Source organism: Urocitellus parryii, chromosome 12 (assembly GCF_045843805.1).
Source record: "Urocitellus parryii isolate mUroPar1 chromosome 12, mUroPar1.hap1, whole genome shotgun sequence".
Lineage (NCBI taxonomy): Eukaryota > Metazoa > Chordata > Mammalia > Rodentia > Sciuridae > Urocitellus > Urocitellus parryii.
This window is the reverse complement of record NC_135542.1, coordinates 42086142-42098867: the sequence shown is the minus strand read 5'-3', so window position 1 is coordinate 42098867 and position 12726 is coordinate 42086142. Positions and strand designations below refer to the sequence as shown.

At 37.9% G+C, this 12726-nt stretch overlaps 1 protein-coding gene across 2 annotated transcripts in view; it reads left to right on the top strand.

Annotated features, from left to right (window-relative positions):
- Nbas (NBAS subunit of NRZ tethering complex) overlaps nucleotides 1–12726 on the top strand; it is a 324194-nt gene that overhangs the window by 43712 nt on the left and 267756 nt on the right. For both annotated transcript variants that reach the window (XM_026396378.2, XM_026395637.2), the window contains one exon: nucleotides 9993–10131. In XM_026396378.2, the coding sequence (XP_026252163.2) occupies nucleotides 9993–10131 (139 nt within the window). The remainder of the gene's footprint in view (nucleotides 1–9992; nucleotides 10132–12726) is intronic.

Genomic DNA, 12726 nt, shown 5'->3' with positions numbered 1-12726 from the left:
AAAGTTTTATAGGAACATAGCCACACTTAAAAAAAAAAGCTGTATGTTTTTATTTATACCATAAACGAATAGTTTTTAAAGAGGTGGGGTGGCCCACAAAGCTTGAAATATTTATGACCTGTTTTTGAGAACTCATTTGCTGATCCCAAGTCTATGCCTTCTCAGAATAAGTGACTTAGCTCTGCTAGGTGGTGCAAAGGAGTAATGAACTTTTATTTTTTTCCATACTTCTTGATTCTAAATTCTAAATTTTAAGGAATTGGATAGCCAGGCACTAAATTTTAAGTGTACTGAATGCTCAATTATCAAGTTGCCAGGAAAATGTTTTGTTTATTGAACTAAGGAGTCCAAAAAAATTCCCTTATTTTAATAACTACTCATTTAATAAACTTTCTATGATCATAAGCACATTGATTAAATAGTTAAATGCTTTATAATTTGACTCCTTAATGAGATGTCTTCTAGAGCGCATAATATATTCAAGGGTGCTATGAAGCAGCAGACCTCAAAGCATGGTGCTTGAAGATCACTGGGGATGCTATAGAAATTCAGAGGTTTTGATTCCACCCTCTGCTTACCGAATCAGGCTTTAGAGGAGTGGCCCAGAGGTTTATGTTAAGCCTGGTGATTCAAGAATGGCTACTTAAAGGGTCATGGTTTTATTCTTATTCTTTAATAAATGTAAGTAGAATTTTAGAATGTCAAACTGGCTGGACTTTATGTAGTAAAGAATGTTTAGTATATACTAAAATGAATCAGGAATATTTGCTTTTCCAAAAGAGAATGGCTTCTAGCTCTGAGATACTAGATAACGTTTGAGCTCTTACTTTGTTTAAGCTTTTTTCTCTCCTCTGTGATGGGGATCTAACCCAGGGTCTCGCACATGCCAGGCGAGTGCTGTATCACTGAGCCATAACCCAACCCCAAAATTTGGGGACCTGGAGTATGTTTTCCCTTCATTTCTTTTTTTCCTATTGTATGACCTAAGCATGCCGGTCATTGGATAGAACATACAGAAATTATTTTGAACTTACTTCCTTGGTTTGAAGGAGTTTTAAGCCACTAGATGGCAGATTCTTTCAACAGTTATTGAAAAGTCTTAGGAATAATTTATTAACTTTTCTTGGAGTCAATTTTTAGTGTAACTTTCATTCCATTACTGGAACATGCTTAGGGACTTGCATCCTGTCTGTACTTTTCTCAGCTTTGACCACCTATGTGTTACTGTCTCCTATTCTCTGGTTTCTGCCTTTATTCTGGAACATTTAATTCACTTATGTGCGTGGCGTGCTGGTTCTCCATCAGTTTATTCTTGTTCCCTGATACCTATGTTCCTGCTTTGAGTTTTGGATTTGTAGAGTGTCAGCACTAAAACGGACTTCATCCATTTGGTTCAGTTCCTTCATTTCTTGGATGGGAAAGGTGAAGTCTGTAGAGGTTAAGCCAAGGACAAGGATTGTCTTCCTTATCTTTGTGTAGCTATATTTCTTTTCACATAGTGCCCAGATAAATGCTACTTAAGTGGAACATCAGTAATAAATGTGTTAAAGGATACAAAGATGAACTGGACACAGTCCCTCCTTCAAAATGGCTCCAAGTTTAGAGATAGGTATAAGTAGCTGTTATATAAAAAAAGACAGAACATAAATGCCCAGAAAATGAGCAAGATATTTGTGTTGCAAAGGACCTATCTGAACTTTCTGTTCTGTTCTCGATGCTGCTTCATCCTATAGACATAAATTAAAACAACTGCTAGAGAATCGATAAAATTCTCTACACTAAAGTACATGATATGTGGGAATTAACAAAAGTGTTTCTTATACTCTCCGAACACACCATTTATTGCCTCAGCCCTTGCTCCTGTTCATCATGTTCTCTTGGCTTAGTGTTTCTTACTTCACCCTTTATCTGTCTGGGAAATTGTTCAACGAGTGAACCCTTCGCTAGTGCTTCCCTGTGAAGCCTTTCTTGACTTCTTCCATGCAGTTAATATGCCTTGCAGGCTGTTTTGTACATACTACAGAGGTTGCTGCAGAGGTCCTATGCAGCTGTGGTCAGTGGTTCCTAGTTACTTCACCTATAGTGAGCCAGGCTCATGTTCATTCCCGTGTGTGAGTATGTCAAAGACTCTGCCCCCTGAGCAGCATGCCACTTGAAACTGGTGAACTATGGAAGATGAGTTACATTGAAAACTGATTCCAAGGAGAATTAGAAAGGATCTATTAGGGCATTTCTCTAATTTCTTCATGGCCTTGTACATAGTTGGTGTACAGTAATTACTAAGGGAGGGAAAGAAATGTCTCAAGATTAGTTACTTTTTTCAAAGATATTGCAACTTGTTACCCCTCATTTCTAGACTTATAATATTTCTTGCTGTTTTCCACAGAATGTGAGGTTGAAGATTTTAGGGAAAGATTATTACTTTTTTTCCTGTTTTGTTATCGGTAAATAGTTTTGTTACTTCCTACATAACATGTACTTTAGTATAGAGAACTTAGTTGATACTCTAAAAATTGTTTTGTCTATGATTAAGAATAGAAATTATACGAGCATGGTGGTGTATACTTATAATCCCAGCAACTCGGGAGGCTGAGGCAGGAGGATTGCAAGTATAACCAGCCTCAATAACTTAGGCCCCATGTAACTTAGTAGGATGCTATCTCAAAATAAAAATAAGGGCTGAAGATATCACTTAGTGGTTAAGTGACCCTGGGTTCAATACCCTGTTATGCACCCCCCTCAAATTGCCTCACTCAACATGTGATTCTAAAATTTAGCACTTTAATATTCAGTATAGTTCAAAATGTAATACATATTCTGGTGGAAGAACTTAATGCAGTAGCAAATAACATTCACAAAATGAATTGCTTTCTTATTGTGTTTCTGCACTTAATTTCTACTGAAATGTCAGTTATTTCAGTAGTAAGCCAGAAAATGCTTAAGGTTTAACCATTAATGTATAAACAATCTCCAAATTTCACAGCAAAATATATGCTAATTTCCTTTTTTTAGTATTTGACTAGACTTGTGGGTTGATACAGTGTTAAAGCCAACTTATTAAATTTTTGTCTTCTGGACATCATTAAGTTCAGAAGTTTATGTACTTAATGTGAGACATAGCATTTCTAATTCTTTTTTGAAGTTAAAAAAATAATATATACCTAAGTACTACATAAAATTTACAATTTTTTTAACCTCAGATGTGTGTGCATCTAGGTGGATTCACACATGAAGATCTATAAATGAGAGATAACAGTACAATTTTCTGCTCCATTCCTTTGTCTTGGTCTTCTCTACAGGTAACTATGATGATTTTGATGTGTGACCTTCCAATTAGTTACATTTGCCATCTTTACACTGTAAATGCAATCTGGTTGAGTTGATAAACATTGTTATTGTTCTAAACATCTTCGTTCTCAATGCAAACTCATTAGTAGTATACTAAGAGTTGCATTGTCCCTAAACAATCTACAGGATAGTTGTTGTAGCTCTTACATTAATCTGTATTATTGTTCTTTGGATTTCTCCTCTTGTGATTTGCCTTTACTTACTCATCATTTTTCTTTTGAACTGATGGAAGATTTTATAAATTCTTCGTACTAACATGCTATTTTATGTGTTATGGATAATTTCTCCTGGATATGATTTGTTATTATAGATTGAGGTTTTAATTTTTAATACAGTCAATTTCAAGGAGAATGTCTTCATGATGCAAGGGCAGGAAAATATTTCTAGGTCAAGGTGCACAAAGGCTAGCTCAGCAAGGGAAAGACTGATCAGTAGGGACTGAGGCGAATCTTATGTTTGCCTAATTTCATTAAACTGATTTGTTCAGTTCTGTAAAATATTCTGATAGGATTTTATTTGAAACTGCTTGAGATTTCCATTAAGAGGAACTGTCAGCCTGAAGGTATCGACAGTCCAAAGGAGAAGGCATTCTCTTGTGTCTTCACTCATGTCCTCATACATCTCTCACAAGCACTTTTTTGATGCTGCTCTTATGGCATTCTTGGCTAAACATTTTCTGGTGCCCTCTTTAATGATGTGACTTTCGCCTCCTTCTACCCCTGTTGTGCTCCTTTCCTGTCCACCTCATTTGCTGAAACCTGGCAAGAGAAAAGATGCGGGTCTCTTTTAACCAGCCTTTCAATGCTGTGACCAAAATATTTGACAAGAACAACTTAGAAGAAGGCAAGTTTATTTGGGGCTCATAGTTCCAGAGGCCACAGTTCAGTATGGCCAACTCCATTGTTTTTGGCCCCAGATGAGGCAGCACATCATGGGGGAGGGGCCTAGCAAAGGAAAGCTGCTCTGCTCATCTCAGGATCAGGAAATAGATGGGGGTAAAGGGCCACAGGGAAGATGCAGCCTTCCAGGGCACAGTCTGAGTGACTCACCTCTAGCCAGGTCCCCCTGTCTACAGTTAACACCCAGCCTATTCAAACTGGGATGGACTGATTAGGTTATAGTTCTAATCTAATCACATTCCTGCATTGAAACAGGCACTTTTGGGGGAACACTTCATATCCAAACCAACCATGACAGTCTATAGTACCTTCATTCTGTGCTGCTTAAGGAGAAAGTTGGAGACTCACTTTTCAGTCACTTGTGAAACATCTATTGAGTATATTGTGTTGGGCCTGAGATGCCTCTTTTCATTTCCATTGTCTGATTTTTATGTAAATTGCATAGTTTTACCTATGGAACTTAAGTTTTCACTGGCCACTGCGTTGTTGCCCTGGAAGCCTCTTATAAACACAGCAAACATGTTGGAGAACGTTTATTTGCTTGGCCAAGCATCACAGCTAGCCTGCTTTTATTAATCATTTGTAAGTTAGCTTTAGCCAACATTGTGTATTTTGAAAACAAATGGATTAAATTGATGCCTTGAATTGAGGTTGATCTTCCATGGCATGTATAACTGAAGAAAATCTTTCAATAGACTGAAACGGGCTTATCACCTACCAGTTGTCATCTGTGCCACTTAATTCCATGCTTCCCCTGGCTTTTCGCTCTTTGCTCTTAGTGAGCTTTGGAATGCAGAGCGAGTATATTGCTCATCTCTCTGTTCGCTGCATTGCACACAATAGTTACCAGTTACTTGTTCTGTGGGTGTATGGAGTCATTTCAGTGTCCTTCCCTTGAAACATATGCAAGCAGGCTTGACTGTTCACATGTGCACATGTGCATTCTTCTAATGCATGTGGAATGCTGAAGTGCTCCTGTCCCAAAGCTGCCCTCTCAGTGGGGAACAGCACATGATTAGGGTCATTCTGCTTGTTTTTCCACTTATTCTTCACTGGTATGAATGAAGAAAAGGGTTTTGGATGTGAGTTGTCCCCCAAAAGCTCACATGAGACGATGTAAGATAATTCAGAGGAAAAATGATTGGGTTGTGAGAATCTTAACCCAGTCGGTGAATTTATCCCGTGATGGGGATTAACTGAGGGGTAACTGAAGTGGTAGAGTGTGGGTGGAGGAGGTGGGAACTAAGGCATAGTCTCTTTGTTTATATTTGTATGTGGGTGGAGTTTCTCTGCTTGGTCACCATGATGTGAGCTGCTGCCCTCTGCCACACACTCTACCAAGATGTTCAGTCTCGTCTTGAACCCTGAGAAATGGAGCCACCTTTTTTTGGACTAAGACCTCTGAAACTATGAGTCCTCAAACTTTTTCTCCCCTATAGTTGTTCTGGTCAGATCCTGTAGTCACAGCAGTGAAAAAGCTAAGATAAAAATAGTGGGAAGCAGGTACTGAATCTCTTCTGTTCTCAGTGAGCTTATCTGTAGTAGCCAATTTAATATATGCACAGTCATTTGTCAAAATTCATGGAGAGGAAGTATCTTCCAGGACCAAGACCAGGAGATAAGGGATCTGAATTCTTACCCCTCTAACTCCTTCAGTAGTCAATAAGAGTTTCATATTTTGTTATAAATACAATTAATATAATAGAAATTATGTATTGAATACATTAAAATATTCAACATAGTATACATATTTTTAATATATATGTTGCAATTGATCAGAGAGGGTACTTATTTCAGTTATCAAAGAATTGTTTTATTATGGCCTTTTGGGGGGGATTTGTTGAGTATTCTTAGTGGTGGTTTTTATTTTTGGTACCAGGGATTGAACTCGGGGCACTGAACCACTGAGCTGCATCCCCAGCCCTATTTTATTTATAGACAGGGTCTCACTGCGTTGCTTAGTGCCTTGCCATTGCTGAGGCTGGCTTTGAATTTGCGATCCTCCTGTCTTGGTCTCCTGAGCCACTGGGATTATAAGTGTGTGCTACCATGCCCATCCTTTAGTGTAATTTTTATTATAAGTTACTGGTTTTTAAAGCTGTTTTATAAATCATATTTTTTCCTTTGAAAAATATTATAATTGAATTGGAACTATAAATATTCAGAGTTACCTGTTTTCTATTCAGAGGTTATCCTAGTAACTGGACTTTTGGGAAAAATTTCTTTATGGAAAATTTGAAGCACATACAAATGTAGAGTAGGATTCTTGTAGAGCTATAGACTTACCATTGAATTTTCAGCCGCTCATGGCCTGTCTCATTTCATCTTCATCCCAGATATCCCTTCACCTAAACTATTTTGAAGTAAATCCTGGACAACATGTTTTATTTGTAAACACTTCAGTATTTATACAAAATAAGGACTCTACTGAATGATACCATTATTACATTCAGAGAAAAATAATTGCCTACATCTTCAGATACCAGCCTGTGCTTGCTGAGATGACTGATCTGCTTTCTGTTTTCCTCTCTTCTGCTTTCTTGCTGTATGAGTTCTTAAGAAACCACATCATTGATTTTTGTATGTTTCTAACTTTCACATTTGTTATGTCTTTTTAGTGTTTATGACGGTTTTCTTCATCTTTTTTGTCTAAATTGGTAGTTAGGTTAGAGGGATAGTATAATTTTATCTGTACTAGATAAAATTGGGGAAATAACTTCATTGTAGCAGTCATCTATTTGAACAGAATGAATGCTATGGCCAAGTAATACTTGCACTATTAGTTTGACTTTGGACCAAAATCTTTTGTCCTTGGGAACAGGTTAATTGTTTTTGTGCTAAGGATTTGCCTAGGTTAGAAATAACCTAAACAGGTTGTTTCAAGCTGTCATCTCATAATTTGCTATTTTCCATTTGCTGGGGTAAAGTTGGAAGAGCTCTACATAATAAAACAATAGGAAAAAAGCTATAAGTGAAGGCTCAAGTTGTGTTTCTGTGGTGAAAGTTCATTTAAATGACTTCATGGATTTTGAGTTTTGCAAAGCTTTCTGGTTAAACTCGGCAGGATTTTATGTAGCTTAGAAATTTTTAGACTTAAGAGTATATGTTAGAGATTAGGTTTTTTAAATTTTATTATTTTTTTATTAGAAATTAAATGATCAAGTGAGAGGAGCTGTTGCTGGACTGATAGATCTTCTGTGTTTTGGGGCTGGGAATGAAATAAGGTGTATTTTAGTTTTCTGTGGCCGCTGTAATAAGTTATCACAAACATCAAACATCTTACATTTTAATAGGTCAGAAGTTTGAAATGGATCTTGCTGGGCTCAATCAAATGCCAGCTGGGCTATATTCTTCTGTGGAGGTTTTTCTAGATTTTAGAAGCTGCCTAGATCCCCCATCTTATGGCCCCTTCCACCTTCAGAACCAGAAATGGCCAAATGAGTGTTTCTCATATCACCTCCCGTCAAGCTGACTTCTACCTTCTCCCTTCACTTTTAAGTAACCTAGTGATTACGCTGAGCCTACCTGGAAAATCCAAGATAATCTCCTTATATGAAGGTCAGTTGAGTGGCAACTTTAGTTCTATCTGCAGCCTTTAATTCACATAATATATCTACAGGTTCCCTGGATTAGGGCGGGGACATTTATATGTGTTGGCATTATCTGTCTACCTCACAAGGTGGGTAGGATGAGCAGAAGTCAGATGTTGCTTTTATAGTAACACTGTTCTTTTTGACCATCCTGGGGCATGCACCTATGAAGGGAAAATGAGGTGCTCATGATGTTGCATCATGTACTGATAGATATATAACTGTATAACATTTAAAAGTTACCTTTAGTTAATATGGCCATATGATTCAGTCTTGCGATATTCTATATTTCTATGCAAAAACTATAAATTTCAAGTTTTGTTTTTCCTGTGAGTATACAGCAGGAGCTTTGTGATGATAGGTTTGTAAATTTTGTAGAGAGAGTTGATAGTTTTCTGTCATTTTGGGGCAGTGGTAGATGTCCACCATGTGGACATGGCCAAAGAAATCTCTGCATGAAAGTCTTTTCTGTTTCTTAGGTAGCAGGCAGTTTTCAGAGCATGGGGGAAACTGTTTTGTTTAAAAAAAAAAATCGGTGAAGTTCATGGCTTTTGTCCTGTTATCTGTCTCGAGTCTACTTTCATTGGGAACAACTCATGACAATTAAAGTGTTTTCTTTAATGTATCAAAACTTTCTAACTTTTTTTTTTTGGTACTAGGAATTGAACACAGGGGTGCTTAACATCCTCAGCCCCTTTTTATATTAGAGACAGGGTCTCGCTAAGTTCCTGAGCCTGACTTTGAACTTACTATCCTCCTGCCTCAGCCTCCCCAGCCACTGGGATTACAGGCATGCGCAACTGTGCCTGCTAATTTATTTTTTTTTTTTTACCACAAATGATTGTTATACAGGACCTTGCCAGAGGTACTGAACCTAATTTAACTTTAAAAGTCTTGGCTATTTGAATTCCATTGTTAGTCAGCTCAGTTTATATAATGTTAATCCAGTAACATCTTTTAACTTTTATGTTAAGCTGTTTGCCATGTTGGTAACTTGTCTCGAGTTGTTGATTGGTTCACGGAAAAGTACACCAATCATAATGTGCAGTCTTACTTCTAAAGAGTCGTTGCCACATGGCTCTTTGCCTCAAGAACTCACAGCTGTCATTTCTCTTGGATGTGCTGGAGTTGTGCCCTCAGTGCATCACATATGTTGCTGTCATTTAATACGTGTATCTATATGAAGCCACACAACTGTTAATGCTTGCCGCTGGCAAAATGTGATGGAAGTTTATAAAATACTCACACAGGCAGATATGAAGGTAAAGCTGGGATCAGGTGGAGTGCTGCTCTCTGATGGAGAAGCAATACTTAAATAGTTATGCCATCGGGGCTGGGGGTATAGCTCAGTTGGCAGAGTGCTTGCCTTGCATGCACAAGGTCCTGGGTTCAATCCCCAGTGCAACAACAACAACAAAAGTTACACCAGCAATCTTTATTTACATGTCTCATTATCAGGTTAAAGACAATGCAAGCATTATTCTTTGTATTCATGAAACTTACAGAACTAGAAGCAGCTATGCAGCTTTTGCACAGTTGCAATGTACAATGTTCTTTGTGCAGTACTCAAGGAGGTCCATTGTTTAAAGTTACTATTAAGTGGGCAAGAGTATCAGAACTGGTGAAACACTGTGGTTGTCTTGCATGAGAATTTCTTTATCCCTGGGAGCTATGTGCATGAGATCAAGGCCTAAACTGACAACTCTTGCAGGGAGACTCCTCTGGCAGTTGGTAACTATAGCAGCTAGGCATCCTGTTGCCCGTGTACCGGGAACATTCCCAGGTAGCAGGCATGCCACAGCCATGAGGTCTCATTGTAGACTCCCAATCTCAGTTACTGCTCTGCCACTCTGTCATCACTCTACAAATGCTTACTGTTAGGACACAGGCAGTTTCTCCAATATGCTGTTGCCAGCCTTAAGACATTTTTTCCCTTCATTTCTCAGGTACCATCTGATTTCAGGTGCTTGAATGTATAGGCTTTCCTTCTCAAGTGAAAGGGACATTCCAATTGGTTTTCTTTTCATTGTTTTGTCTGAAATTTTCTAAACTTAATATATAATAAATTAGCTTTCTTTACAGAAGCTTTTTTGTACTTGGTATTTTTCTGTTATTCATATTTGAAGTTCATCAATTCTATTTGTCTACTGTCTAGACTTCTTCTGGTTGGTGGATGTGAGACTTCGGACATGGGCCCAACAACAGCAGCTGGCTGTGGCCTTTCTGCATGGAGAGTTCTTTCGGGATCACCTTATTACAAGCAGGTCACTAATGGTGGAGATAGGGTTACTACGGTAAGCATTAGTTACAACCTTTTACTTTTCTAATTGTTCTTACACAAATAAACCCTTCTTATGATTTAATGGAAGAAATAATTTTGTCTTAAATGAGGAAGGTTAATTAGTGCTAATTCAATTTCAGTTCTTTCAGATATCAAGTTGAACAGAGTATATTGAATTTTTTTTCTGGTTCTACTTAGGTTGTTTTTCTAATTTCTGAAAATATTACTAAGAGTAGTCTGATTACTTGTTTTTGCCTTTTTAGACATTAAAAATTATCGAGCACCTTTTATGTTATGGCAACTATGTGGAATGCTTTTGCATGTATTGGCTTACCTAAGTAACTCTTTGAAGGTTTGTTCATGAGGAAACTGTAGTTAAGTTGCCCTGGGCTACCTAGCTAGCAAGTGGTAAAATCAGAATAGAAATTTCAGAAGTTCACCAGTCCGTTTTCTTAACTGCCATGCCGTGCTTCCTTTCAATATTGTTCCTTTTTCTATGAACTATTTGTTATTTATAATTAATTGGGCTTCTGTTTTGCGTCAGACATCCTTTGGGTTAGTTAGCTTTCTGTTGCTGCAACAAAATACTGAGATTAACAACTTTCAAGGAGGAAAAACTTATTTTGGCTCAGTTTCAGAGGTTTTACACGATGGTGGCTTGTCCCTGTTAAGGCAGTAAGTCATGGTTGAAACACATGGTGAAGCGGCCACTCACCTCATGGCCCATGGGGAAGTGAGAAGAGAGGCCAGTGTCCCAAATAGCCCCTTCGAGCGTACACTCCCCAGACTTCCTTTCACTGGCCTTTCTGCATGGAGAGTTCTTTTGGGATCACCTTATTACAAGCAGGTCACAAAAGGTTCCACTGCCATTAAGTAACACCATGAGCTGGGGACCAAACCTTTAGTGGTCCTTTGGAAGACATTCAAGTTCTACATGATAGGCTATAATAGTAATAGGCTAGGCTGTATTGTGATGATTTAGACAATCCTGTCGAAGCACACCTTGGAAGATGGAAAGATCTACCTTACTCTTGGATAGGCAGAACTAATATTATCAAAATGACCATACTACCAAAAATACTATATAGATTGAATGCAATTTTCCAATTAAAATCCTAATGACATTCCTCATAGAAAAATAGAAAAAGCAGTCATGAAATTCATCTGGAAAAATAAAAGACCCAGAATAGCTAAAGGAATCCTTAGCAGGAAGAGTGAAGCAGGTGGCATCACTATACCAGATCTTAAACTATTCTACGGAGCAATAGTAATAAAAACAGCATGGTAGTGGCATAAAAACAGACTGGTAGAACAATAATACTGAATAGAGGACACAGAGACTAACCCACAAAATTATACTAGGCAAAGGCACCAAAAACATGCATTGGAGAAAAGATAGCCTCTTGAACAAATGGTGCTGGGAAAACTGGAAATGAAATTAAACCCCTCTTGCCATGCACAAAACTCAAAATGGATCAAGGAAGGACCTAGGAATAGAATCGGCGACCCTGCTTCTAATAGAAGAAAAAAGTAGGCCCTAATCTCCATGTGGAAGTAGGCCCCAACTTCCTTAAGACTCCTTTAGTGCAAGAATTAAAATCAAGAATCAATAAATGGGATGGATTCAAACTAAAATGTTTCTTTTGCTAAGGAGAAACTATCTGTGAGGTAAATAGTCTACATCTTGGGAGCAAATTTTAACCCCTCACACATCAGATACAGCACTAATCTTCAGGGTATAAAGAACTCAAAGCTAAACACTAATAAAACAAGCCAGTCAATAAATGGGCCAAGGATCTGAACAGACACTTCTCAGAAGATAATATATAATCAACAAATAGATGAAAAAATGTTCATAATTACTAGCAATTAGTGTAGTTTTGATTTGCATTTCTCTAAGATTTCATCTCACTCTAGTCAGAATGGCAGCTATTATGAAGATGAGTGTTGGCGATGATATGGGGGGAAAAAGTTACACTCTTACATTGCTGATGGGACTGCAAATTTGCAGCCAATATGAAAAGCAGTGTGGACATTGCTTGGAAAATTGATAATGGAACCACCATTTGACGCAGCTATTCCTCTCCTCAGTCTATACCCAAAGGACTTAAAAACAGCATGCTACAGTGACACAGCCGCATCAATGTTTATAGTGGCACAATTCATAATACCTAAACTGTGGAACCAACCTAGAGGCCCTTCAGTAGATGAATAGATTAAAAAAGTGGCATTTATATATAATAGAATATTACTCAGCAATAAGAGAATAAAATCATGGCATTTGCATAATAAGTGAAATTACCAATGTCAAACTAAATGCCAAATGTTTTCTCTGATACAAGGAGGGTGATTCATAGTAGGGTAGGGAGGAGAAGCATGGGAGGAATAGAACCCTAGATAGGTTTGTCTAGAGGTTGTTATAGCTTCTTTTGTCGGGAGAGGGGTGGGAAGGGAAGGGAGGAGAGGAGACGGGGGTTAGAAATGATGGTGGAATAAGATAGACATCATTATCCCAAGTACATGTATGAAGATTCAAATGGTGTGAATATACTTTGTATATAACCAGAGATATGCAAAATTGTGCTGTATAACATGAATTATAATGCAT